This window comes from Hyperoodon ampullatus (genome assembly GCF_949752795.1).
Source record: "Hyperoodon ampullatus genome assembly, chromosome: 4".
In the NCBI taxonomy this organism is placed as follows: domain Eukaryota; kingdom Metazoa; phylum Chordata; class Mammalia; order Artiodactyla; family Ziphiidae; genus Hyperoodon; species Hyperoodon ampullatus.
In genome coordinates, this window is record NC_136917.1 from 50,417,331 (window position 1) to 50,444,487 (window position 27,157).

The 27,157-nt window shown below is 36.8% G+C and overlaps 1 protein-coding gene across 2 annotated transcripts in view; it reads right to left on the reverse strand.

Annotated features, from left to right (window-relative positions):
* Window positions 1-540: 540 nt before the first annotated feature.
* Window positions 541-27,157, reverse strand: part of SPINK5 (serine peptidase inhibitor Kazal type 5) — a 70,048-nt gene continuing 43,431 nt past the window's right edge. For both annotated transcript variants that reach the window (XM_079702314.1, XM_079702313.1), the window contains exons 15-25: window positions 26,941-27,068; window positions 26,232-26,292; window positions 23,777-23,904; window positions 22,103-22,199; window positions 20,507-20,634; window positions 17,074-17,146; window positions 16,040-16,167; window positions 15,808-15,886; window positions 9,059-9,189; window positions 6,514-6,604; window positions 541-849 (exon numbers count right to left, since the gene is read on the reverse strand). In XM_079702314.1, the coding sequence (XP_079558440.1) occupies window positions 841-849; window positions 6,514-6,604; window positions 9,059-9,189; window positions 15,808-15,886; window positions 16,040-16,167; window positions 17,074-17,146; window positions 20,507-20,634; window positions 22,103-22,199; window positions 23,777-23,904; window positions 26,232-26,292; window positions 26,941-27,068 (1,053 nt within the window). In that variant the 3' untranslated portion in view covers window positions 541-840. The remainder of the gene's footprint in view (window positions 850-6,513; window positions 6,605-9,058; window positions 9,190-15,807; window positions 15,887-16,039; window positions 16,168-17,073; window positions 17,147-20,506; window positions 20,635-22,102; window positions 22,200-23,776; window positions 23,905-26,231; window positions 26,293-26,940; window positions 27,069-27,157) is intronic.

Consider the following 27,157-nt stretch of genomic DNA (forward strand, 5'->3'; position numbering starts at 1 on the left):
TAAAATACATACCAATATCAATGACTTAGTAAAAAAAAAAAAAAAGAAAAAGTTTATATTAATTATTATAATGTTATATATCTTTTATATTTGAAATGATAATAGTTTTGATATATTGGGCTAAATAAATTACTAAAGTTAATTTTACCCATTTCTTTTGTGGCTACTAGAAAATTTGAAATTACATATGTAACTAGTATTATATTTCTATCAGACAGTGCTGCTCAGACTTGCACATCTTGGTAACTCTTGTTGCCTTGGTCTTCCCCCAGACTATGTATGGGTCCAAGGCCCTGATATAGGAAATTATGAATTATTGATTCATAGCTGGTTTGGTTTTATATAGCTGTTGGCTGCCTGGGAACCCCTACATCCCCACTTCTCTTCTAGACATTCCTTCCCAACCGTGACAGCAACTTGAATTTGAAGAAAGCATTCTCTGTCCACCTATAGGCTTAGAAAAACAAAAAGGTAGAGTTCATTCAGCTTCTGCAAAAACAAGTTCCCATTATCCAGGCAGTGACAAAGAAATCCGAGAAATGGCGGTCTGCGGGGTTTACTTTTATTGAACAAGCAGTTGGACAGACAGCATTGTGATCAGGAGGTTTCCACAGCACAGACTGGGTGAAGATGTCTCTGTGCCCTCAGATCACAGAATGTAGGAGGAAAGAGATGGAAAAGACTGAAAGTCAGTGAGTCCATTCCCCCAACAGTTCTGTATTGTTTTCTATAGTAAATAAGATGAGCTCTGAAGAATTCTTCGTGTATACAGATGGTGAAGGTAGGCAATTCAGAAATTGGAATACACATTTTCCCTCATGGCTTTCACCAACTCTTTCATCATTTGACCTACAAGAGAAGATGGGTAGGTTAGATGTTAGAAACTCAAAGACGTTGTAGAAATGCAGGCTATACATTTATGATGGTAATAACATAGTCAAAGAAATCCATAGATTCCTGCATTCTGCTAAGAATGCACAATTTCAAATCACTTTCACATTTTATTCAGGTTGATTCACTGAGTATTTATTATCTAGTATATACTACCTGTTGAGGTGGATACAAAAATGAACTCTGCTCTTGATTACATGAGACCATCATGGTAATGAAAAAAGGAAGGTGTCATTCACATCTTTTCACAAAGGAATAAATTAAGCTTCAGAGAAGTTCACTGACTTGCCAAGATGTCACATTTGGTCAGGACTTAAGTCTAATTCCTCTAACAATTAATGCTTTACTATTATAGTTTGTTTTAGGCCATGAGATTTTAATCAGCTGTCTTCCTGCCTGACTCATCCGTGTAGTTGTATATTCTTGAAATCAACATTTAAAACATTAAATCAACGTTTAAATTTTTTAAAAAGGTAGCTGCATCTTGTCTGCTGGTACTACCTGGAACACTAGCAGCATTATTATTCCAAACTCAAACCTCCATTTTAGTTCTCACATTAACCCCATCAGGCTTCCTTTTTTTTTTTTTTTTTTTTTTTTTTTGGCGGTACATGGGCCTCTCACTGTTGTGGCCTCTCCTGTTGCGGAGCACAGGCTCTGGACGCACAGGCTCAGCGGACGTGGCTCACGGGCCCAGCCGCTCCGCGGCATGTGTGATCTTCCTGGACCCCGGCACGAACCCGTGTCCCCTGCATCGGCAGGCGGACTCTCAACCACGACGCCACCAGGGAAACTCCCATCAGGCTTCCTTTGATTTGAGTTGGCAAGCTATGGTCTTGTTGAATCCTTGAAAATCTTTGTCATGGAATTGAGAATAGTCATTTATTCATCTCAGAAAACAGTACTGGTATTTTTCTTAACATAGGAATTTCCTTCCAGTGTAGCTAATCTTTATTTAATTGAGATAATGCCTTTTCTAGAGCCCTTGGTTTTCAGAATCTCCTGACAACTAAAGGATGGTGGCAGAGCACAAGAAATGAAGTCAGGGCTACAGTGGACCCCGAACAAATACTGATTAACTTTGGTAAATTGCAGTATTTCTCCCAGGCTGATTTTCTGTAAAGTGGGAAAGATAATGATCCCTGCCCTAAATACAGATTTACTGTGAGGATGCAGAAGGAAAGAGCAGATAAAACTCTAAAGAGTTGCATAAATCTTAGTAGTTACTGTATAATGAAAAGTACCTCTTAGAATAGGAAGTAAAAGTAGGATTTTCAGTCTATTTTTCCAGGAAAGTTGTGACTGCCAGGCCTTTTATTCATTCTTGGGATTCCAGACTCTCTTAGAGAATCTTCTACAGAGGAACAAGGTTTAGGCAATAGTTTCCAGCCTCCAGGATTTACACCCATAATGGTTATCAGAGCAGTGCTGGGCCATGACCCACCCATATCACCTTGGGGTATCCAATACCACATAACTGAATCATACAGCAGGAACTGAACCCATCCCCAGGACACCTCTTGCTCTAATGATTTGTTCCATCAGATAAAACCATAAATAATTCCTGTCGTTAATAATGCCTGTTATATAACTCTAGCGGGAAAAAAAACACCCCAAAATGAAAGGAAGGAAATTGCAAAACCTTTTGTTCTTAGCTCTGGCAAGATGCTTCATTATTTGAATAAATACATCTTATTAGTATTATTCTATGGCAAATTCCTCGTAAAGTAGTTTTCATCATGTTGTCTACATGAGATTACAGCAAGGCATAGTCTAAGGTGTGGTCTATAAGACTTGCATAAAGATTATTTTTACCTCCCTGTTCAAGATGTATGTGACCAGGTGTGTTTGTAAGATGGGGAGACAGTATATTCTGGCAATAAAATGAGAAGCACACCACTAACAGTTTATATCTAATAAGATAAGAAGATAGCCAACACAACAGAGGGACTAGAGCAAAAGTTTTAAACCTCTCTTTATATATGTGTAATGCCCAGAGTAGATAAATGACCTTTTTAACCCACATGAGAAAACAGTGAAGGTCTCCTGACTTCATTCCAGTACCCTGCCTCCTACCCTGCGTTCCAGCTACCAGTGTGAAACCAGAAACACCTAGCTTATAGCTCTTGTTTTTCCACTTTCGCATATCAAGGCTCGCTGAGTTCTTTTGAATATGGTCTCATCTAGTATTGCTTAAGATCCTCAAGTCTGGCAGAATTGTTTTTAATTCCATTATTGCCAAAGCTTTCTGTGGCAGTGGAACAGAGTAGAAACAGTTGTGAATAATAATAACTAGCTATCAAATCTTAACTTATTAAAATATATTTTATTAAAGATAAGTATATTTTAATACCAAATATAAATTTATTAAAATATAATTTATTAAAATTATTTAAAAGAAATAAGCATTGTGCCAGAGAAACATTGTGCTGTTTCTCTACATTCATACTTTAGACTCCTAGGCCTGATAATAATAATAAATGCCATTGCTTTTTAAACACTGGGCCAAATGCTTAAAAGTATTTATTAAATATTTTCAAAAACTCAGTGAGAGCTTTGGTTTACATATTTATGTGATTTGCCAAAGGTCTCGCATGTGAAAAAACATCAAAAAGTCTGAACCCATATTTATCTGGTAACAAAAAATTTTCTCTTATTTGAAAATTCCTAGTTTTTTCCCCAGGTCACATATCATCTTGCCTGAGGAAGAGATTCCTCAAATGCCATCACCAGGGAGAATGTTAAACTCAATACACTAGTCCTGCTTACCCTCGGGATATATGTTCCAAGATCCCCAGTGGATGCCTGAAACCACAGATAGCACTCAACCCCATATATACTATGTTTTTTTTCCTATACATACATACCTCTGATAAAGTTTAATTTATAAATTAGGCACAGTAAGAGATTAACAACAATAATAATAAAATAGAACAATTATAAAGTTATGTGAATGTGGTCCTTCTCCCTCTCTCTCTCAAAATATCTTACTGCACTGTACTCACCCCTTCTTCTTGTGGTGATATGAGATAATACAGTGCCTATGTGATGAGATTGAGGTGAATGATATAGGTATTGTGACATAGCATTAGGCTACCATTGACCTTCTGAATAGGTCAGAAGGAGGATCATCTGCTTCAGTTAATCCATCAAACTATGATGATGTTGATGGCTGGATGACAGGAGCAGATAATGTCAATGGTTGGGAATCTTTGATAGTTTAAGGGTTTTTTTGCCAAAAACTTTTGGAAGGACATTGTAATCGGAAGGTGTCACTCTTTTTTTCTAACTCATCAAAGTGTTGCTGCAAAGGTTGTAATCCTTTGGTGATCATACAGGTGACTTTAATGCTGTGTTCCGTCCAAGGATCATATTCCATAATTTTTTCCTTTAATATCTGTGCAACTTGAAACACTTTGGCAAATTTTGGTAATGTTCACATTGCTGGTTCTGTTTCAATTTCTTCATCTTCCTCTCCCTCTGTAGATGACTCAATAAGTTCTTCCAATTCCTCGGTCTTTAACACTTCTCAGTGGCCTTCAATATGTTCTTCCACTTCATCAAGCATGTCAGAATATCCTTCTCCATCAACTTGTCTTGCCCTGTGAATGATTTTCCTAACTTCTCCATTGATCCCCAGGAAGCCTTTAAAATCATTCATGACTTCATAAATTTTTCCAGCAGGCATTTACAGTTTCTAGGTCTAGTTTATCCATTGCAGCTTTGAGGAATGTTATTGTGTCAGCAATAGTGAATGATTTCCATCAGTGCATTTTGTCCAGATTAGGGTCTACATCAATTGCTGATCAAATGTGATCAAATACCAGGCAGGTGTATGTGACCCTGACAAATTGAATGATGCCCTGGTCAAGGGGCTGAAGTCATGAGGTTATATATAGAAGCAAAAATACAACCTTGAAATTTTCATTTTCATAGCACATAGATTCAGGATGGCCAGGTGCATTGTTTATTATTAGTAGGACTTTAGATTCCAAGCCTTCCTCTTCCAAGTATATTTTCACTTCTGGGTTGAAGCATTGGTTGATATCATTCCATAAACAAGATGGCTATCACCCATGCTTTCTGATTATGGTATCAGAACACAGGCAGATAATTTTTGTTTTTGAGAGCAAGTGGGTTCTTCACTCTGTACACTATGCCTGGCTTAATCATATGCCCTGTGGTATGTACCAGAGTTAATCTGTCTTTCCATGTTTTATGCCTTGGTGCCTCCTTTGCACTTTTATGAATGCAGGTTCTATTGGGTATCTTCTTTCAGAGGAGCCTCATTGTAATTGAAGACTTGTTTTGTATGACACCCTTTCTCTTTAATCAACCTTTTCAACTCTGTCAGAAATGTGGCAGCAGCTTCTTCACTGGCAGACGCAGCCACTCCAGTAATTTTTGTATTTTTCGGTCCAAATCTATTCCTGAATCTGTGTAACCATACTTTACTTGCAGTAAATGGCTTGGTGTCACTAATTTCAGGGGATCCCTTGCTGAAGTCTTGTTAGAGGCTTGATGCTTTCTGGCCCAGCACCTTGCCGCCAGTCAGAACACATTTTCTATTCATGTCTTCCACCCACAAATCTAATGCCTTTTCCATCTTTAACTAAGCACTTATCACACAATGTGGCTGTAACTTGTGCAGTTTGAGGTGGAGCAGCAAAACTAACATAAATTTCTTTTTCCTTCTTCACAATTTCGTGGATAGAAGATTCATTCTTACCAAAGATCTGAGCACCTCAGCACACAATATTTTTTTCCCCCTTATTAAGGTGAGAACTTGCACTTTGCACATAGAAGAAGAACTTTTTGGCTTTTCTTTGGCATATACGAATTGCCAGTGTCACTACTCTTGCACGCTGGGGGCATTATTCACTCAAATAAGGGTTATTTGAACAAAAGACTGTGATGTCATGACAGTTGATCTGATAACCTAGATGGCTAGTAAGTGACTAAGAGGTGGGATATGCTGGAAAAAGGGAAGATTTACCTCCTGGGTGAGATGGAGCAGGACGGTGCAGGATCTCATCATGCTACTCAGAACACACAATTTAAAACTTGTGAGTTGTTTATTTTTGGAATTTTCCATTTAGTATTTTTGGACCTTGGGTAACTAGAGCCATGGAAAACAAAACCTCAGATAAGGTGAAATTACTGTAATGTGTGTCATAACATCCTTGTAGGGAATTTAAATGAAAAAGGCAACTTTTCATGTTGGTAAACAGTTTAATGCAAAGTATTGATATGAGGATATAAGGTTTAAGTCCACTTCTTTCAGTATCTGACCTCGCTTGGTCTCTGTCTCATCTTTGTATTGCAGATCACAGAAAATAAAATCAACTCTGCAGAAGTGTTACATTATGTACATTGCTCATAAACAGTCTGTCAATGATCCCAGTAAACTGTAAACATTTAAAAATGTTAACTACTATATTTTTATTCCCATATATTTCAGTAATTACTTAATTATCTTCACAATGAAGATGTGACCAATTCTGGGGTTATCTGACCTAGTATCATTTCCCTGGCCAGGGAAATGTCGATCACTCAGTTCAAGAGAACAGAAGCAGAACCACCTGGTTCTGACACTGTAATCATGAATGCCGGTGTACTTACAGATGCTGGCACGCTGAGAGGTGTTGTTTCTGGGTTGCTATTCTCCTCACATCTTCCTTCCCTGAGTATGTGTGTATTAGTTTGGCGTATTCTAAAACAGAAGAGGAAGTTTCAAAGATGGGAAAACTCAAAGTTATAATGAAAAAAAAAGACAAAACACAACCAAGGATCAATATGAGTGACATTTGGGCATCAAACCAGAACTGAAATTAGGGGTAGGGGCCGGGATCTGCATTCAACTATTTTCCAGTAGGCATCATTCAGGTTTATTCTCTCTCTTCTGATTTAGCCCCAGATTTGTGCTCCAGGCCTGGTTCTATTTCATCACATTTCTTTCTCCTGTACACTACACAGTCATGGAATTGTTGAATGTCAGAAATAAACTTGGAGATCATCTGGAGCAAAAGCCATTATTTTATAGATGGGAAAACTGGATCCCAGAGAGAAGTTTGACTTTATTGGATACCTATAATGTGACTTGGGGATTATAAAATAGAATATATTTTGTAAAATGTATTTTATATAAATATATATAAATTCTATATGTATGTTATAAAATATAACAATATATGATCATAAAGTGTGAATTTTATATCAGTAGTTGGAAAGAATCTTAAAAGATGAATTTTAATGCCTTTCTCATGAGAAATATTATATAGCAAACATCTACTTGTTTGCTCTGGTGATAGGAAACTCACTGTCTATCAGGACAGTTCATTTTGTCTTTGAACATTGTGCAAGTTGAAACTGCTTCCCTATAACTTCCTCTAAGACCATGGAAACCAATAATGTTCCATCTTCCCTGGGATAGCCTGAATCTTCTCTTCCTAATGTATACTCACAGTTCTTTACTTAAACAATCCTTTATCAATATTTTTATTATGGGCATTTCTGTAATTTCTGAAGCTCCCTTGAGTAAACTTACTGTGGGTTTATACAGTTAATAGAATGCTTGTAGAGCACTGGATGGATAATTTAGGGCCTGACATTTACAATAAAGAGAAGTTGAAGGATTTCTGGGGTGAAAATAAGACATATATAGCAACAGATTCATGAATGGTTGTACTCATTCCTTAAACATTTAATACATTTAAGAATTAAGATTCCTTAATTATTAAAACTCTGTAAGATCCATGGAGAGACCTCAAGAGATTTATGTGCCCACAGATATTATGCATACAAATTTTTAATGTTTCATCATTTTCTTTTCCTTTGTGGAAAGAGGTAACTTTCTCTATATTATCAAAGGAATCTTTGATCCCCAAATGTTTAAGGAACTACTGCCTTGGATATAACAGTAGTGTAGTGGAGAGAAAAGAAAACTGTGTTTAGACCCAAATCAACAAGATTAAAATCCAGTCTGATCTACTTCCTAGCTTTGTCATTTTAAACAAATTACCTGGACTCTCTGAGCCTCAGATTAACTTTATGTGCAATGAAGATGATACCACTCTGTAGTGAGCAGTGAGAATTCAGTGAAACTGTGAATATGAAAGTGACTTACTTACAGATATAACATATAAAGCCCTCATATTCAGATTTTAGTCTATGTATATGAACTGCAGAATGGCTCTTGCTTTTGTGAATTAGTTGATTTAAAAGGAAATAAATGTAAATTCAGAAATTTTCCTGGGATTGAAAAGCAGGATATCAGTCCCATCCTCACATTCTGGGCCTTGCTTATAGTGTTCTAAGAAGGAGAGAATGAACATATATATGGACTGCAATGTAAGTCTGAGGTGGGGTGGGGTAGAAAAGTCAAGATTTGCCACCATGCCCTCATTTAAAGCTGGTCAAATGAAGGCTGGGAACAGGTGAAGAATGTGAATGGATGTGAGAGTAAATAGCATTCGAGCAGAAAAGCAACAACAAATCTACAACCAATAATTAAAGTAATAAAACAAATTCCTTGTATTTAACTAAAATAAAAATCGCAATTTTTCTCAATAATCCTGTGAAGTCAGCTGGCCCAGAGAACTATCTCAAGTTTTCCAGGGAAGAAAGTGAATCTCAGAATGATAAGATAACATACCTGCAGATAGATTATAATAAATTGAGAATAGGTCTGCCGTTTGCTCCAGTGTGCTTTCTTCTGCATGATAGCACTTCCTGCTCCAAGAAGACTTGGAGAGGATGGGAAATCTGTGACTATCAGGTAGTCATAAGGCCATTAGAGATTAGAGGCTGGGCTGACTCTGTATCGCAATGATTTTCAACTTTTTTCTCTTTACACGAAGGGTAGATGATGTTCATGCTCCCATGAGTGCACATGGGCTTAGATTTTCTCTAATTATTGTAACTCCACCACTTTTTCCTTTCTCTTCCACTCAGTAAACTATATGAACAGTTTTATTAAAGGGATAACCTTAAATCCTCTCTATTTTATGCATGAATAAGATCATTCACAACATTTGAATTTTAACTGTTATGATTAGTAAATTGTTTGCAACACACCTCACATTCATATCAGTACACTGCTCTGGGTCAACACTGTCATCAAGAGCCTCTACACTGGAAGATGGACTCATTGGACTTGTATACTTACAGATTTTCATGACAGAGCTTGCAAGGATTGCTGTATGTCTGGCCATCATCACCACAGACAGGCTGTAAAACCTTTGGACAAAGGTAACCCATCCTGGGTAATACTCGGTAGTGTTTGCACATCTCAGAGTTCTGAACAAGAAAACATAAAGCACATTTGCTCAATGGCACTCGAGAGATATGAGCTTGGGGAAAACCTCTTGATTTCCTCAATCATGTATGAATAAATGATTAGTAAAGGAACTGTAACATAGGTTATACAAACTCACATATTCGTTTCACACCACTGTTAGGTAGATTTAACCTCCTAGATTTGGCTTTTTACTAGGGAAGTTAAGTAGCTAAACCAAGATACAAGGAAAAACAAAGCAATGAGAAAACAGAAATCCTACATGATACTGGGCACAGATAAACTGAGGTATGCCCATAGGAAAAAAACTACCATGCAAGAAATAATATCCCCTTTTTTTTTCTTAAATGAAGACACTGGTTATATACAATCTAGAAAGGAGAGACTCAGAGGTAAATGCTAGGTAACCATATGGGTTTTTGAGTCCCAGCTCTGCCACTAGTTAGAGGAGTGATTTATCTGACTTCTCTGAGCCTTAGTTTCTCATCTGAAAAACATGAATAATAATAGCTCTTGCCTCATTTGTTTTAGGGAATCAAATCAGATAATGCATTTATATGCATACATAATACAGTGTTTGGCACACACTAAGTGCTCAGTATATGTCAGTTGTCAGTATGTTTCCTAAGGTAAAAAATACATAGATTTTTCATGTAGAAGAAGGAACATTATTTGTTCTTGGTAGTCTTTTGGAAGTGTGAGTTTAATAATGATGATGATGATAATAATAATAACTTTATTAATCTTAAAGTAGGACCAAAGGGAAAAAAACACAGAGAAATTTTAAAAATAAGATTATGAAAGACTTAAATTCAGTGGTGTCAATAATTACATTAAATATTAATAGGACCAAGTACTTCAGTTAAAGAACAGACATTATCAGACTGGAGAATCAAAATGACTCAACTTATAATATTTAGAAAAAGTATACTTGAACTCTATCTTTTTTTTTATAATAACTTTTTTTAACATCTTTATTGGAGTATAATTGCTTTATAATGGTGTGTTAGTTTCTGCTGTATAACAAAGTGAATCAGCTACACATATACATATATCCCCATATCTCCTCCCTCTGCATCTCCCTCCCACCCTCCGTATCCCACCCCTCTAGGTGGACACAAAGCATGGAGCTGATCTCCCTGTGCTATGAGGCTGCTTCCTACTAGCTATCTATTTTACATTTGGTAGTGTATATATGTCCATGCCACTCTCTCACTTCGTCCCAGCTTCCCATTCCCCCTCCCCGTGTCCTCAAGTCCATTCTCTACATCTGCGTCTTTATTCCTGTTCTGCCCCTAGGTTCTTCAGAACCTTTTTTTTTTTTTTAAGATTCCATATATATGCGTTAGCATACAATATTTGTTTTTCTCTTTCTGACTTACTTCACTCTGTATGACAGTCTAGGTCCATCCACCTCACTACAAATAACTCAATTTCATTTCTTTTTATGGCTGAGTAATATTCCATTGTATATATGTGCTACATCTTCTTTATCCATTCATCTGGCAGTGGATACTTAGGTTGCTTCCATGTCCTGGCTGTTGTAAATAGTGCTGCAATGAATGTTGTGGTACATGACTCTTTTTGAATTATGGTTTTCTTGGGGTATATGCCCAGTAGTGGGATTGCTGGGTCATATGGTAGTTCTATTTTTAGATTTTTAAGGAACCTCCAAACTGTTCTCCATGGTGGCCTTATCAATTTACATTCCCACCAACAGTGCAAGAGGGTTACCTTTTCTCCACACCCTCTCCAGCATTTATTATTTGTAGATTTTTTGATGATGGCCATTCTGATCGGTGTGAGGTGATACCTCATTGTAGTTTTGATTTGCATTTCTCTAATGATTCTTTAACTGTATCTTTATAATTCAACCAGTAGGTTAAAAGTAAAAGGATGGAAAATATATACATGCAAACACTCATCATATAAAAGGTGGTATATCTATATTAATATCCCACAAAGTAGAATTTAGGACAAGAAGTAATAGCAGAGATAAAGAAGAGAATTTCTAATTATAAAATAATAAATTCAGTAATTAACCATCCCAAACATTTATGTACCTAAAGTATAGTTTCAAAATATCTGAGGCAAAAATTGACTGACTGAAGGGAGAAATAGGCAAATTTGCAAACATAAATGGAAATATTAACATACTTCTTTTTATAATTGATACCCCAGACAAAAAATATCAACATATAATATTTGAAAAACAAAATTAACCAGCTTGACCTAAATGATATTTATAGGCCTCTGTATCCGACAGCTGCAGACTATACATTCCTTTCAAGTGGACATGAAATTGTTGCCAAAATAGACCATATTCTGGGTCATTAAGCCAGTGTTGATAAATTTCAAAATTGAAGTCATAAAATGTAAGTTTTAGGATCACAGTGGAATAATTATAGTCATAAATATGATAGCTATAAAATTCCTCAGTATTTAGAAATTAAGCAATACACTTCTAAAGAACTCATGAGTCTAATCATAATGGAATGTAGAAGTGTTTTGAACTGAATGATAATGAAAATACAAAATATCAAAACTCAGTAGCTAATGCAATGATTTGAAGGAAAGTTTTAAGTAAATACATAAATAGAAAAAGTTTTAAAATCAATAAACCTCCATTTCAAGAAACTAGCAAATAATAAGCAAATTAAGCTCAAAGGAAATAGAAGAAAACAAATAATAAAAGAAATTTATGAAATAGAAAACAGAACAAAGCCAAACATTGGTTGTGTGAAAAGATTAGTAAATTGATAAACTATTTACAAAATTGACAAAATGCAAGAAACACACATTAGCAATATTAAAAATAAAAAGTGGTACACTATATAAATATAGATATTAAAAGGATAATGTGGAAATGTTATTAATAACTGTTTGCCAATAAATTTGACCACTTAGACGGAATTAACAAATTCCTTGAAAACCACTTTCTGAGAAGAAATAGAAAATTTAATAGTAGTCTGTCTGTTGATAATTATTTCAGAGGTATAAAGAAGTATTTTCTAATTCATTTTTTTAAATAATTCAAACATCTAAAACGACTGTTTTAGACTGTGGTGAGTTCCATATCAATATAGATAATTCAGGGAGAGTTTAGACAAGCACCTTCTAAGAATCACTGGTAAAGGTAGGACTGAACCAGGTATATCCTTAGTATTTTTCAGGTATCTGCTGCCCCAAGGTTGAACTACTAAAATAAAGGATTATAAAGAAGCAACAAAGACAGAATTATGCTTCTCTTTTCTTACATAGCACATCAACTCTGAACAAATTCTCCACCTCCAAAATAGACCTAGGATTCATCCACCTCTCATGACCTCCACCGCTACCACCATGGTATAAACCAGCCTCTGTGGATTATTGCTGTGGCTAACTAGCTATCTAGCTTTTGCTCTTGTCCTTCTGCAGTGTATTTTCAATTCAGCAGGCAGACTCATTCTTTTAAAACATAAATCACATCACGTCACTGCTCTTTTCAAAACCTTCATTCAGAATAATAGCTAACGCCTTTAAAATGGTCTACAAAATCCTACATAAGATGGCCTCCTGTTACTTTAATGACTGCCTCCTTCATAACTGTCTCTGTGGTCACTCTGTGTCAACTGTACTGGGCTCCTTGCTGTACTGTGATCCCTGCCTCAAGGCTTTGCTGTTCCTCTTCTTGCAATGTTCTCCCCTCACTTACATGTATGGAATTGATCCCTTTAGGAGGTGCAAATGTCACCTTCTCAGAGAGCTCTTTCCTGTACAAGCTACTTAAAATTGTATCCCAGCATTTACTAGAGCATTTTTCTACTTTATTTCCCCCTTGCTATTACATTTTATTTATTCACATCATCTATGATCTGTGTTCTTCCAGTATAAACTCTGTAAGTGTAGAGAGTTCTATCTGTTTTGTTTATGGCTATTGTTCTCATATGCACAGTAATGCTTGGAAAATAGTAGGTACTTAATAATTATTTGTAGAATGCATAAATGATAGCTAAATAAATGACAAAATGAATAATGAATGTTGTTCTCTTCCCCAAGAGAAAGCTCAGCTCATAACTAGGTTATTCAGGAGGAAGCATGATGGGGTTTCTGGTCTGCTGGTGATATCTTATTTCTTGATCTGGTGTTAATATCACAGATATGATCACTTAGTAATAGCTGTACACTTATGATATATACACTTTTTCTATATGACTATTATACTTCAGTAAAATTTTTTTTTAAAATAACACATTTTCGGAGGGATAAATTGGGAGATTGGGATTGACATATACACACTACTATATATAAAATAGATAACTAATAAGAACCTGCTGTATAGCACAGGGAACTCTACTCACTACTCTGTAATGGCCTATATGGGAAAAGAATCTAAAAACAAAGAGTGGATATATGTATAACTCATTCACTTTGCCGCATACCTGAAACTAATACAACATTGTAAGTCAACTATGCTCGAAAAAAACCAGATTTTATTATTCACAATAGCCAAGATACACACACACACACACACACACACACACACACACACACACACACACACACACACAGACAATGGAATATTATTCAGTCATGAGAAAAGGAAATGCTTCCATTAGTGACAACTTGGATGAATCCTGAGGGCAGTGTGCTAAGTTAAATAAGTCAGACAAAGTCAAATACTGTATGACATCACTTATATGTGGAATCTAAAAAAGTTGAACTCATAGAAACAGAGAATAGAAGGGTCGTTAACCAGGGGATGGTATTGGAGAAAACGGGAGACATTGGTCAAAGTGTACAAGCTTTTAGTTAAAAGATAAGTTATGGGGCTCTAATATACGGTATGGTGATTATAGCTAATAATACTGTTATATACTCAAAGTTGGTGAGTAGATCTTAAATATTCTCACCACAAAAAAGGAATGGTAATTATGTGACGTGATGGAGGTGTTAGCTAACACTATAATGGTAATCATTTTACAATCTGTAAGTCTATCAAATCAATGTGTTGTACACAAATTTACATAATGTTATATGTCAACTGTAGCTCAATAAAGCTGGGGGGGAAATAGCAGATTTTGTGCATAGCTCTTCTCCATGCTTAGGGATCCCTAGTATAGTGCCTAATTTACTAGAAATATGTAATTAGTATGTATTTCACTAGTGTAACTCATCTATTATTCTACTTGATTTGGGAAAATAATTAGATAAAATTCATGTTTGACACCTTTCTTTCTTCTTTTTTTGGGTCATCAGATTAGGTGCTAAAGTCTCCCTTCTAGGACCCAATTCAAGACTGCACTTTGTGAATGAATATACTTCATGCTCTCATATCTTCTTCACTTCTTTCTACTCCTGACCTTGGCAAAGCTCTAAAAAAGCAGTCCCATTAGGCTCAATGTAAATATAATAAGTATAAAATTACATATTTATATTTACATAAGTATATAATAAGTATAAATAAGTTCAGCATAGCATTCCAGGCTGTTGGAAGAAGGACTTGGTTGGGAGTGGGAGGAAGTTGGGTGAAGAGCCTTTCTGGTCTGCTGAAAGAGTATTTCTTCTTGTTTGAAATTCCTAAAATAGATATTTTAAAACTTGAAAAAAAAATGATCAATATTAGAAATAGAATAGATGTCCAGTGGAGATCATTTGAAGTTGTACAATAAAGTCTTTTCGCAAAGCCATTCATCTACCAAAATGCATAATTCCCAACATGTTTTTCAAAAATGAACATTACTATTAATGTTTCATTTTGTGTAGTCAGTATAGAACTAATGAAAAGTTGCCTCATTAATGGGAAAACTTTCCTGGGGAAATTTCACTATTTCACTTTTCTAATTGAAGTCCATAGATGGATTAGAAGAGATTGTGCTGTTGTCATATTCTATGTGCTGCTGTTGTAAAGCACTGAACCTTATTTTTAAAACCCCCAATTGAATACAAGATGGCACTAGAATGCCAAGTCAAGAATTTATCATCTGGGGCTTCCCTGGTTGCGCAGTGGTTGAGAATCTGCCTGCCAATGCAGGGGACACGGGTTCGAGCCCTGGTCTGGGAAGATCCCACATGCCACAGAGCAACTAGGCCCCTGAGCCACAACTACTGAGCCTGCACGTCTGGAGCCTGTGCTCTGATAAGAGAGCCCGCAATAGTGAGAGGCCCGCGCACCACGATGAAGAGTGGCCCCCGCTTGCCACAACTAGAGAAAGCCCTCGCACAGAAACGAAGACCCAACACAGCCAAAAATAAAATAAAATAAAATAAAATAAAATAAAATAGAAAAAAAAAGAATTTATCATCTGGAGCTCCAAGCTTTTGATACTTTTTTTTCTTGCTTGTAATTTTGGCATCTATTTGCTTAATTGTTTTAAAACTTCAGAAAAAAAATCCACTTGATAATAACAATAATTTTACAATTACCACTGTTCCTGCAAATGTGTGGTAATTGCATCAGAGTTGCTCTTAGGGCATTGAATTCCATGCTGTTTCTTTGAAGTTCTGGCCATGTCTTTCTTGTTTATCATTATATCCACAACGACTGGGACAGAGTAGGCATTCCATAAGTATTTGTTGAATGAATCAATCTTGCAACCAATCATCCAAATTTAAGTATAAGCACATCTAACATATATTACCTCTTTTTCATTGTTCTCTTCAGCTGCGTTTCTCATGTAGTCCTGTGCTTTCGGTTTTCTTGCAGCTGCTTCCTTTGCCCTTGAAGAAAAAAATGAGAAGAAATGTTTCAACTAAAGTGAACAAACACCTCAGGTGTGCTTTAAAAATAATTGTCATTTTCTCAAGCTGATAAGAAATGATTATTTCCTTTAAGACTCACAATTAAAGGCCCATTTTTGAAAAATAACTCACAGTTTTTCCTTACACATAGCACACGTGTTGCCATATGTCTTGCCATCTAGACCCTTGACAGGGTCACTTTCTCGGGTGCAAGTAAGTTGTCCATTATTCATTTGACTTCTAAACTCATCACATACATCCTGAAAAGAAGGAAGGATTAAATTGGAAATGGCTATTTTCACATAGTATTTGACTGAGCTTGAAAATTGGAAGATTTTGACTCAGGAGTTGGGCAGCCACTTAACCTTGCTGTGGGAGGCTCCATAACGGACCACAAAGGTGTCCAAGTTATAATTCCTGGAACCTGAAAATATGTAGCCTCACATGGCAAGCAGGAATTAAAGTTGAAGATGGAATTCAGGTTGCTAACCAGGTGACCTTAGAATGGAGAGATTATCCCGGATTATCTGGGTGGGCCCAGTGTAATCACAAAGATTCCTATGAGTGAAATAGGAAGGCAGGAAAATCAGTGTCAGAATGATGCAGCTTAAAAAAAAAAATCAACTGGCTTCTGCTGATTTTAAAGATGGCCACAAGCCAAGGAATGCAGGCACTTCTAGAAATTTAAAAAAAAAAAAGGCAAAGAAATAGATCTTCCCCAGAACCTCCAAAAGAGAAAGCAGCCTACTGACACCTCGGCTGTAACACAGTGAGACCCATTTAGGACTTCTGAACTCCAGAAATGTATGATGATGAATTTGGGTTGCTTTACCACTGTTGGTAGTAATTTGTTACAGCAGCCGAACCTCATTTTCCCCATCTACAAAATGAGGTTGAAAAAAACTTAGTTGACTAGGCTATTGAGATACTTAAATAAACTACTATTTATAAAACTGTTTTATAAAGTGTTCGACTGAAAGATTTCCATTTGGTGTTAAATTTCTACACTGAAAAAGTTATCAGGGATATTTCCATTAATGATGATTTCTGATGTTCTAAGGGCAATATCTTGACTGGCAACATTGACAACCTCTTTCCACATTTTTGATAGTTAAGTAGTGACTTACAGAAAGACCATTCTTGCCAAAACCTAGTTAATGATTCACCTTTCTTAATGCTGATGCATTCCCATTTGATCTGTAGCCAGGATTCTTCTTTTTTGCCTCTGCTTCTCCTTGCCTGGAAAAGAAGAGAGTCAGTGGTCATCTTGCAGACACATACTCAGATTTGGAAGGGGCTTAGAGTTTATGTACACTAAACCACCTCCTTCATAGAGAACCTCTCACAGATGGACAGTGACTTTGGTTATTAAGAAGCTCCCTCATTACAAGGTAGATATTCTCGGCAGATCAAGTCAAGTTAATCTCAGAGTCTCCTTTATTTGTATCCAAATTCATCTCCCTATAGCTTTCATCCTTTAGTCTTACTTCACATTCTCAGGAAAACACAGAACAAGCCTGCTGAATCCATTACCTCTTCTTGATATTAATCCTTTAGATATCTAAAGGCAAGTTTCAGGTCTCCAAGTCCGCCTTCCTCAGTTCTTTCACCTTTTTATCATAAGTTGTGGTTTTAATGCCTCACCAATTCACCATTCTTATTCCTCAATTTGTAGGTCAATCTATTATAGTACCATTTCAATTCATTATAATATCATTGGAGCCCAAGATAGAAAGAAGACAAGTGATATAGGAAGTACCTTAGGATCATGTTTTTTTGGTTTTTTTTTTTTAACCTTTCACCTTTCTGATAAAATATTTATGCCAGTGGTTCCTAAGTTTTCATGTACATTAAGGATCAGTTATGAGATTTTTAAAATCAGATTCACCATCAGTCCCAACAATTTTACTGACAAGATCTACATCGGGATTCAGTAACCTGATTTTTAACAAGCAAGCCAGGTGATTCTGATGCAGTTGGCCCAAGATCCAAATACTGCAGAACTCTAGTACACGTATTTCTCCTTCAAAGTTTCATTTGGTAGTGTATATATGTCCATGCCACTCTCTCACTTTGTCACAGCTTACCCTTCTCCCTCCCCATATCCTCAAGTCCATTCTTTAGTAGGTCTGTGTACCAAACGTAAAATAGATAGCTAGTGGGAAGCAGCTGCATAGCACAGGGAGATCAGCTCGGTGCTTTGTGACCACCTAGAGGAGTGGGATAGGGAGGGTGGGAGGGAGGGAGACGCAGGAGGGAAGAGATATGGGGACATATGTATATGTATAACTGATTCACTTTGTTATAAAGCAGAAACTAACACACCATTGTAAAGCAATTATACTCCAATAAAGATGTAAAAACATAAAATTTTCATTTGGCTTTATGCTTAAAAGAAACGTGTATGAATATATATAACATGAATATGTGTGTGTGTGTATTTTAGGGAGCTCCCTTTTCACATATAAGAAATAGGGAAGTGGTAGTAAATGTATCCTGAAGATTCAAACAAATATAAAGTCATGAAATCTTAAATACTAGGAAAAAGAGACCACCTATAATGATTCAGTCTGGTGGAATTCAATTTACAATCACAGCTCTGCTCAGAAATCTCCAGTGGCTTCTGATCACACATAGAATAAAATCCAATGTCCTTCTCTTGGCCTAAAAAAGCCTTACATGATCTTTCCAAATTAATTTCTGCAATTTTCCACGCAGTAATCTTGAGACATAATGACCTCCTCTCTCTTTCCTGAGCTTGAGAATTTCATATATATCTACAGAAACTTGCATTGGCTCCTGCTCTGCCTGAAACTTTCTTCCTTCAGATGGCCAGCTGGCTCATTTCACTCCCTTTTTCAGGTCTCCCTTACTGTCAGGCTTTCCCCAAACACCATAAAGTAGCACCTCCAATCCCTTTCTTTTGCCTTACTCTGCTTTACTTATCTTATCAACACCTGGTCTTGTTATGTAGCTTTTTACTTCTTTGTTTATAATCTGTCTTTCCTATATTATAGTTCCATATGGCAGGAATTTTGTCTTGTTCACTTGAAGAGCACCTGTCCGTGAAGAGTGCCTATTATATAGTAGGCAGTCAAAAACCATTGTCAGATGAATGGGTTCCAAAGATTGTAAAATTATTTGATTTATGTTGTTAAATACTGTTATGTTGTTAAATATTTTGTTACCTGGAGTACCAGGTAAGTATCTTATAACATAGATGACATGGATTGTATCAGCAAAGTTTTATCTTAATAATTGTTTGCATCTGAGAATCATCATTTGTTCCTTCACAAAATTACCCACTATTAATATGTGATGCAGAAAGAAATAGTCATATGTGAAGAGCTATCTCAATTACGTACATCATACCTACAAAGTATGAGGTGTGCAAAGGGGCAACATAGGGTAGCATAAGAGATCATAATAGTCATTCTTTTATTGCTATTAATGGTGACACCTGTTATTTGCTGAACATTAATTACAGTGCTAATAGTGACCATTCACATTTTTTGTGCACCTCCTTTGTGCTAGGCACTGTGGTAAGAGTTTTACATAGGTTTTCTCATTTAACTTTCAAAAGAAACATCATGTGGCTACTATGATTATGGCTGCCCCACCCCCACTATAAATATGAGCAGATTAAAGCCTAGGGACGTGAAATAACCCGTCCAAGAACATGGAGCCGAAATAACCATATGATGCTAATACCCTAGCACTGCCCATTCTGCCACCCTGCTTCTATTAAAGAATTTTATGACTTGGAATAAATACTAGGCTGGTATTCAGAAGAACTGGATTCTAGTTTTAGCTCTGAAGTCACTCCCCCATGAGACCTTGTACTTAAAAAAAAAAATTCAGTTTTTCTCATCTGTAAAATGCAACATTTGGAATAACTAGATTTTATCACATGGCCTGTAGTACCACAATCACAAGATTGTGATTTTTTTTCAAGGAGGAAAAAAATGTGTGTGGAGAAGCATTAAGTGCTCATTAAATGCATATCAATTAAATACCATAATTAATAGCACTGTGATATATGCATCAAATTTTAGAACTATAAGTACCCATCAAGGTTACCTAGAAAATTACCTTCAGTATACAGATGGGACCAATAGTGGTTATGTTACTTGCTGCAATAACACAAATCAAGAGTGGCTGAGTTGGATCATTAAGCACTCCAATCAGTACCATTCACCAAAAGAAAATAAATAGAAGGAACAAACCCTGGATTGGGCAATAAATGTGTCCCATACATATGACATGAAGCAACCCTCTTAAACTATGTTGGTTATTCCAAATGACCATTGCAAACCCTCCTTAGGATTTAGGCATGATGTGTTCTAAAGAGCCATTAACTACCATGATGACACAGTTCACAGAATTATGATAGAAAATAGAGTAGGAATCAGCAACTGATTAGCTGCCCTTACTAGGGCTCATTGTTCCTTAGGGGATGCAAGAGAAAGAGATAATATTTGAGAATTAACAAAAAGGGTAGTGTTCACGAAAGGAGCTATAGGCAAATGAGAAATAACCATTAATTCAGGAGGAATATGTGGCTATCTTTTAGACATGCAGGTTGAGAAAATTACTTACAGTTTCTCTTCACACATGGTACACTTATTGTTGTATAATTTGCCATTTGCACTGCGTATAGGATCAACCTCCCGAGTACAGCCGAGTGCTCCATTTTTCATTTGTCCCTGATACTCAGCACATGGGTCCTGAAAGGGAAGAAGAGAGCAGGCCTCTTGGATGACTTGGTCTGTTGTATTGTTATTAAGTTTGTTAAATAATTTGAGTAAGAAGTTCTTGTCTATGTCCTCTTATAAGGCACGTAACATCTAGGATTGCTGTCTACAGAAGAGGAGGGGCTGGAATCATCCATATTCTAAGACATCTGTTGTCATGGATAATGTTGCTTTTAAGGTTCTACAAAGGGAAATTATAAAGCTGGTTGGGATTTAATCGCACAAATCAAGGGTAAGCAAACTATAGCCTACAGGACTAATCTGTCCTGCTGTCTGTTCTTACATATGAAGTTTTATATATAAAACTTGAAACACACCCTCACTCATTCATTTAAATATTATTTATGGCTGCTTTCCCACAACAGTGGCTATTCAACAGAGTTGAATAGTTGCAACAGAGACCGTGTGACCCGCAAGGCCTAAAATATTTGACATCTGTCCTTTTACAGAAAAAAAAAAAATTTGCTGACCTCTAATGTAGATAGAAGGGAGAAAGAAGTGCTGGGAGAATGCACAGAATCATTCAAAATGCCAAGGAAGACAGGCTTGAGCAAATTATGAAGATAGAAAAAGGGTCTTAACAAGTCTATCATTTGAGAGTGAGAACTCAGCTTCCTACAGGCGAAAATATGGAAAAACAGAAAAGCCAAAATTTATCAAAGGCAGATATTGGGCCTGTATCAGATCTGGAGGCAAAGAGATGGTCTTGATATCCCCAGGTCATAAGAATAGAAATAAGGTGGCTGTGATCTCAGGCAGTTGTGTTCACATGTCTGAGGAGTGGGCTTACATGCAACACTGTCATGCTGACACTTTAAAAAAAAAGTCTCAGGAAATGTGCTAAACACTTGCCTAAATTATTTTATTGTATCCCTATAAGAGTACTGCTAAGTAAGAGAAACTAGAGTTGAATGAGATGAAGTGATTTATTCAGTGCTTTGCAAGTCCGAGTGGCATGGGTAGGATGATACCTCAAACTACGTGACTCGAAAACCTGTGCTCTTTCACCATATTATCCTGCCTGGGAACAATAGAAAATATACCTCCAAAAAGTGGCTCCATTCAGGGAAAGAGAGAATAATGAAAGGAAATGAAGAGCATGTGATGCTGATGTGGAACGTCTCCACATTTATACCACTTACTCTCCTAGGATCATTTATTGGCCTGAAAGCTAGATGATATGAAGAGGAGTCAAGAGACTGGGGTCTGGTATTCATGTTAATTATTTCCAAGTTTAAAGAAGTCAAAGTGAGCCCTAGAGAAACTAAAAATTGCTCAGATATTACTCTACAGTCTTAAGGGGAAAATCCCCTGTCCTTCCAAGGATGCTTTCCAACTCAGCACTACATACATTCGTAGCCTTTGACCATAGGGTCTGCCGGGGTCCCAGTGCCATTGAGTTGAGCCCACTCTGGTTATGGAAATTAGAGGCTGCTCTCACCTGAGCTTTCCCTCTTCCGCCACGTTTGGAACCACGCCCTGCAGGTTTTCTCTGATCTTCCTTTTCTTTTCTCTTTCTTTCTTCATCTTCTTTCTGGCTGGAAATTGGAAAGTGGGAGGTAGGGAATAATAGATTACAGAGAATGGAATGCATTTCTATGAGTTTCTCATCATATGACCAAATTAGATTTGTATGGAATTCACCAGCATTTATTGAACACCTATTACATTGCAGGCCCTCTTCTTTGAAAATATCAATAGAAAGATGAATTATGTCGCATCCTTTTGCCTGGAAGAGCTCTCACTGCAGTAGAAGAAAACCAGTGTTTACATAACCTCAAGCAAGACTAGGTGAGCAATTAATTAGCATTTTGTAAATGCTCATGTGAACCTCCAGCTGGATTTCTCTCAAATACCTCATGTTCAAAAGGTCCCAAAATAATTATCTTCTCTGCCAAATGTGTTCTTCCTCCTGGATTCTTTTGCACAAAGAACAAAACATTGGAGCCATCCCTAACTGCTCCCTCTCCTTCAGCTCGCATAGCTGTTGCCACAGGACATTGGTTTCACTTTCACAGTGTCTCCTATGTTGACCCACTCACCTTCTATTCTAGCTCCCTTGCTCTAGTTACCTCTCACTGGATTACTGTAATCCCCTACTACTGCCAGCGGTATTCTAAATTTTAGTCCCTTCTTCTTTTCTCCTTTTTACTGCTGACATGTGAATCTTCCAAAAGGAACCATATTTATGCTGCTTACTCTCCTAGCTGAAAAATTTTAGCAGCTTGCCACTGTATATAGAATTGACTTCAAAATCCATGATCTGGCATTCAAAGTTGGTGAAGTGGGTAAGCTCTAACTAAACTAAAATGACTTGCTCTCTTTATGTACATACTACAGTTTCTTTAATTTTAGATTTTACCTATGCTGTTCCTTCTTCCTCTCATTCCTTCCCATACTGTTCACATATGATCCAAATTACCAGATCTAGTTCTATTCTTCCATAAAACTTTCTATTAACACTCCCTTTCCTAAACTACCATAACACATTGTATATATCATTTTTAATTTAGCAATTCCTCCTTTGTGTTATATTAATTTATGCCCATGTCTAAACCTTACTGAACTACATGATTTTTGGTAATACTGTTTCATTCAACTTTGTATAACCAACCGTTATACACATTATACATTGTACATGTTCAGCAAATGACTGTTAATGACAAATATTTTAGGTGTACTTCCAAACTTTGTGTAAATCTATTTTTAGTTTCCTAAAAGTGTGATTTTTTTTTTCAAAAATGCAGGTAGAGGCGTTAGATTGATAGTAAAATCTGTGTATGTTCTCCCCAATGGGGATTACAAAATAATCCAGAAAAGGGATCCACCTGACAGCAAAGGACTTAGGATTTTATCAAGAAAGATGGTGTGATCATTGTGAGGTGCTACCCCAGAACTAATGGAGAATGTAGTGTAATAACTTAGTCATCTATTGCCTATCTCTAGAATTGTGAATCTTAGCCTCTGTAAAGAGAGATTCAGCCCAAAATGCTTTAGAGATCATCATTTGTCACTTTTACATGTAAGAAAAGGACAAACACAATCTATATTATATTCCCAGCTCTTTGCCTCCCGGCTCTGCCACCCACAGCATGGGCTTCATCTGTGCACTCACAGGACTGCTTTGCACATGGCGCACTTGTTGCCATGGGTCTTGCCATCTGGGCCACGCACAGGATCATTTTCTCGAGTGCAGAAAAGACTTCCATTTTTCTGAAGGCTCCGAAATTCACTGCATGTATCCTAAAAGGAGGAGAAAAGGCAAGAGCTTGGGTATCTTCTTGGAAATTACTTTGTTGGATCCCTACTAAGTGTTTCCTGGAAAAAAAAAGAAAATGACCTATGAATGTTTCTTTCTGGCAGTTGTTTTGTTCAATTCCTAGTAAGCACACGGGACTTAAAAAGAGCTTTCTGTTTCTTTTTTCTTGAGATATAGCCTCCAAATCCAGACTGAACCTGCAGTCACACACAAGCAAGAACCTCTTAATAAACTGGGTTCTCTGCAGACTGGTCACAGTCCTTAGTCAAGATTTTATTGTCCCTCTCTATTATATTATAATGCAATAAAAACACTGCACATGGCATAGAATTTTAAAGAATTAAGGTTTAGGTAGAACTTTGAAGTTCACCTGGTGCAATCATCTGTACTATGTCTCAATCCCCTTTATGTCATGCCTGCCAAGAAGTGGTCTAATTTGCACTGGAACACCTGCAGTGATGAGTTCGTTATCCTCCAGATAGTTCATTCCAAAATTTCTTAGATCATTCCCACAGATTAGCCATAGTGCTACTTTGGGAGGATCTTGGAAAATATCTCTAATCAATCCTATAGGATCCTTATTCTTAGAGTTTTATTTTTCTAAGATGTCACTGCATAGGATGAATACGTTCGTTCGAACCAGGAAGCAAAGTCAACATATTCTACTTCCCTCAGAAAAATTGAGGATATTTTTCTCTCTGCACACAGAGAGTCCTTCAAATATTTGGAGAAAGCTTTCTTGTCCTTCTCCATAGTTCCCTATGTTCTTTTCCAAGATCAAAGCATCCCCAGATACTTCAGCCATTCTCTTCCAATCTGTTTCAGTCATTTGCACCATTTTGCATTCTTAATTCTTCCCCTTTCCTAAAGAATTTAACATAATATTCCAGGTATGTCCAGATAAGCCCAATATGTTGACAGCTATATAATATCATTAGTTAGAATTCCAGTCTGTTACCAAGAGACCTTGGATGAGGGGGTCTTGCCTCTCTGTGCCTCAGTTACCTCTTCTATAAAATGGAAATAATGATAGTATCTATTCCACACAGTTAAAATAATAATGGCCAATATCTATTAAGTATTCAGTATATGTGCTGAATTGTTATGAGAATAATGTGAAATAATGTATATCTACAATGACTGACATCTAGGAAGTACTCAGTAAATTTTAGCTTCAGAGTTATGAGGAATTGAGATGGAATAAGCAAATCACTTAAGATCATATAATTAATTACTGGTGGCAAGTAAGATTGAATTTGTGTTTTTTTTCTGTATCTTTTAGTTCAAGTCAAAACTCAGTGAGGAACAGAGTGAGTTTTTTCCTAGCTTTCCTTCAAGGTTCACTGCCTGATTCCCTAACTGGTCATATTTAGCAAAAGAAATGTGATATGAGAGGACAGTTTATGGGTAGTAGCTAATGTGAAATCAGAAATCGTCTGATACGGAAGAATATTTTCTTATTGATGTTGAAAAGGGAAGCATGTGAGCTACTCATTATTTTTAAATTCAGGCTCACAATTGTGGGAAAAATAACTGTAAACAAACCAATCTCATACAGAATTCCAAGTGATACTTCACTAGAGATTATTTTTAATATCAATAGTTTTTGATGGGCGCAAGGAAATATCCACAAACCTGGAAAAATCTACCTGGAGTCAGTCATTTCGAAACCAAGAAAATGTTATTGGGGAAAGTTGCTCTTCTATTTTTCTGCCAACTGCTGACACCAGAGATAATTAAAGTTAAAACAAGGAACACACCTGGTTTGACCAAATGTGCTCATCCAAGGCTACATAGTGTGTTAGGAATAATGCTAGATTTGGTGTCAGGAAGTCTAAGTTTGAATTGTTCCTGTTTTGCAACTGTGAGAACTTTGAAAAAATATGAAGATTCTGATACCAATAGTCTCACTACCTTTGTAAGCAAGTTCTTCCTCCTTCTGGATTTTAAATCTTCATTTAAAAATAGGGCATGGAGTAAATCAGAGGTTTGCAAACTGTGGCCCGTGAGCAAAATCTGGCCTACCACCTTTTTTGTGTAAGTAAAGTTTCATTGGAACACAGCCATGCCCATTTATCTGCATATCATCCATGGCTGTTTTAGAGCTACAATAGCAGAGTTGAGTAGTTGTGACAGAGACTGAATGGTCACAACCTAAAATATCTACTTCCGGCCCTTTAAGAAAACTTTATCAACCCCTGGACTAACTAAACCTTGAGTTCTCTCACATAGGCCTTCAGTGATTCCATGAGTTATTTTTAAAGAGAAACTGCAAAACCGCATTGTGGTATGAAGCTTCCAAGATAACTACCTTTTCAGCTACTCTCTTAGCTCTTCTGGATTCCGCTTCTTTTTCTTTTGCTTCTTGCCGGCTGTAAGAGAAAGGCAGGGGGAACAATCATTCCTAGTACCCAATACATATTATCCTAAAGGGGAATCTCTCTTGATAGATATATTCCATTACTTCTACACCTATAGCAACTTAGCTTGGGAGTAGAAAGGTAAATGTACACCTCTCCATATTCTTCTTGTTTTTAGTGTTGCTTAAAGAATAAGACACATATGCCATGGCCAACCAGTAAATAAATTTTCACTACTCTGTTTCTTTTGGAAAACAAAGATATCAGCCTTCTCCTCAGAAAGCAAGTAGGATACTTAAAAAAATGACTAAATATTAGCAAATTTTTAATTTGCTGGCACCCAGTGATTACATCTTTGGATTATTCATGACAGTATGTATGCAGAGAACAAAAATTCCAATCCTTATATGCCATTAACTCTGGAGGAGTTTCCTCTTAGCACATGGTCCTCCCTTAATGGCAATTCAAGTACCTTTCAGAACACTGAGAACACTACAAAGAAATGCACCAGGTATATGGCTTTGTAAGAGTAAATCCCCAAACTCAGTGCAAAGATAGCCATCTGCCTCCTAGAGAAAACCTTCAATATCATCTCTCTCGCCCACCACAGGCCTGTCTTCTCTGACACTCAGCAGGAGCAGTGACTGCAGCTCTACTCACAAGAAGGCCTCACACATGGAGCAGGTGTTGCCATGGATTTTCCCGTCTGGGCCCTTGATGGGGTCATTCTCTCTGGTGCAGGGAAGACGTCCGTTCCTCACGTAGTTACGGTATTCACTGCACAGCTCCTGCCAAGTGAGGGAGGGTTTAAGAATCAGGTAACTAAATATTGAAAGCTTCCTCCACATTACCCCTTTGAAAACTATGATATAATGTC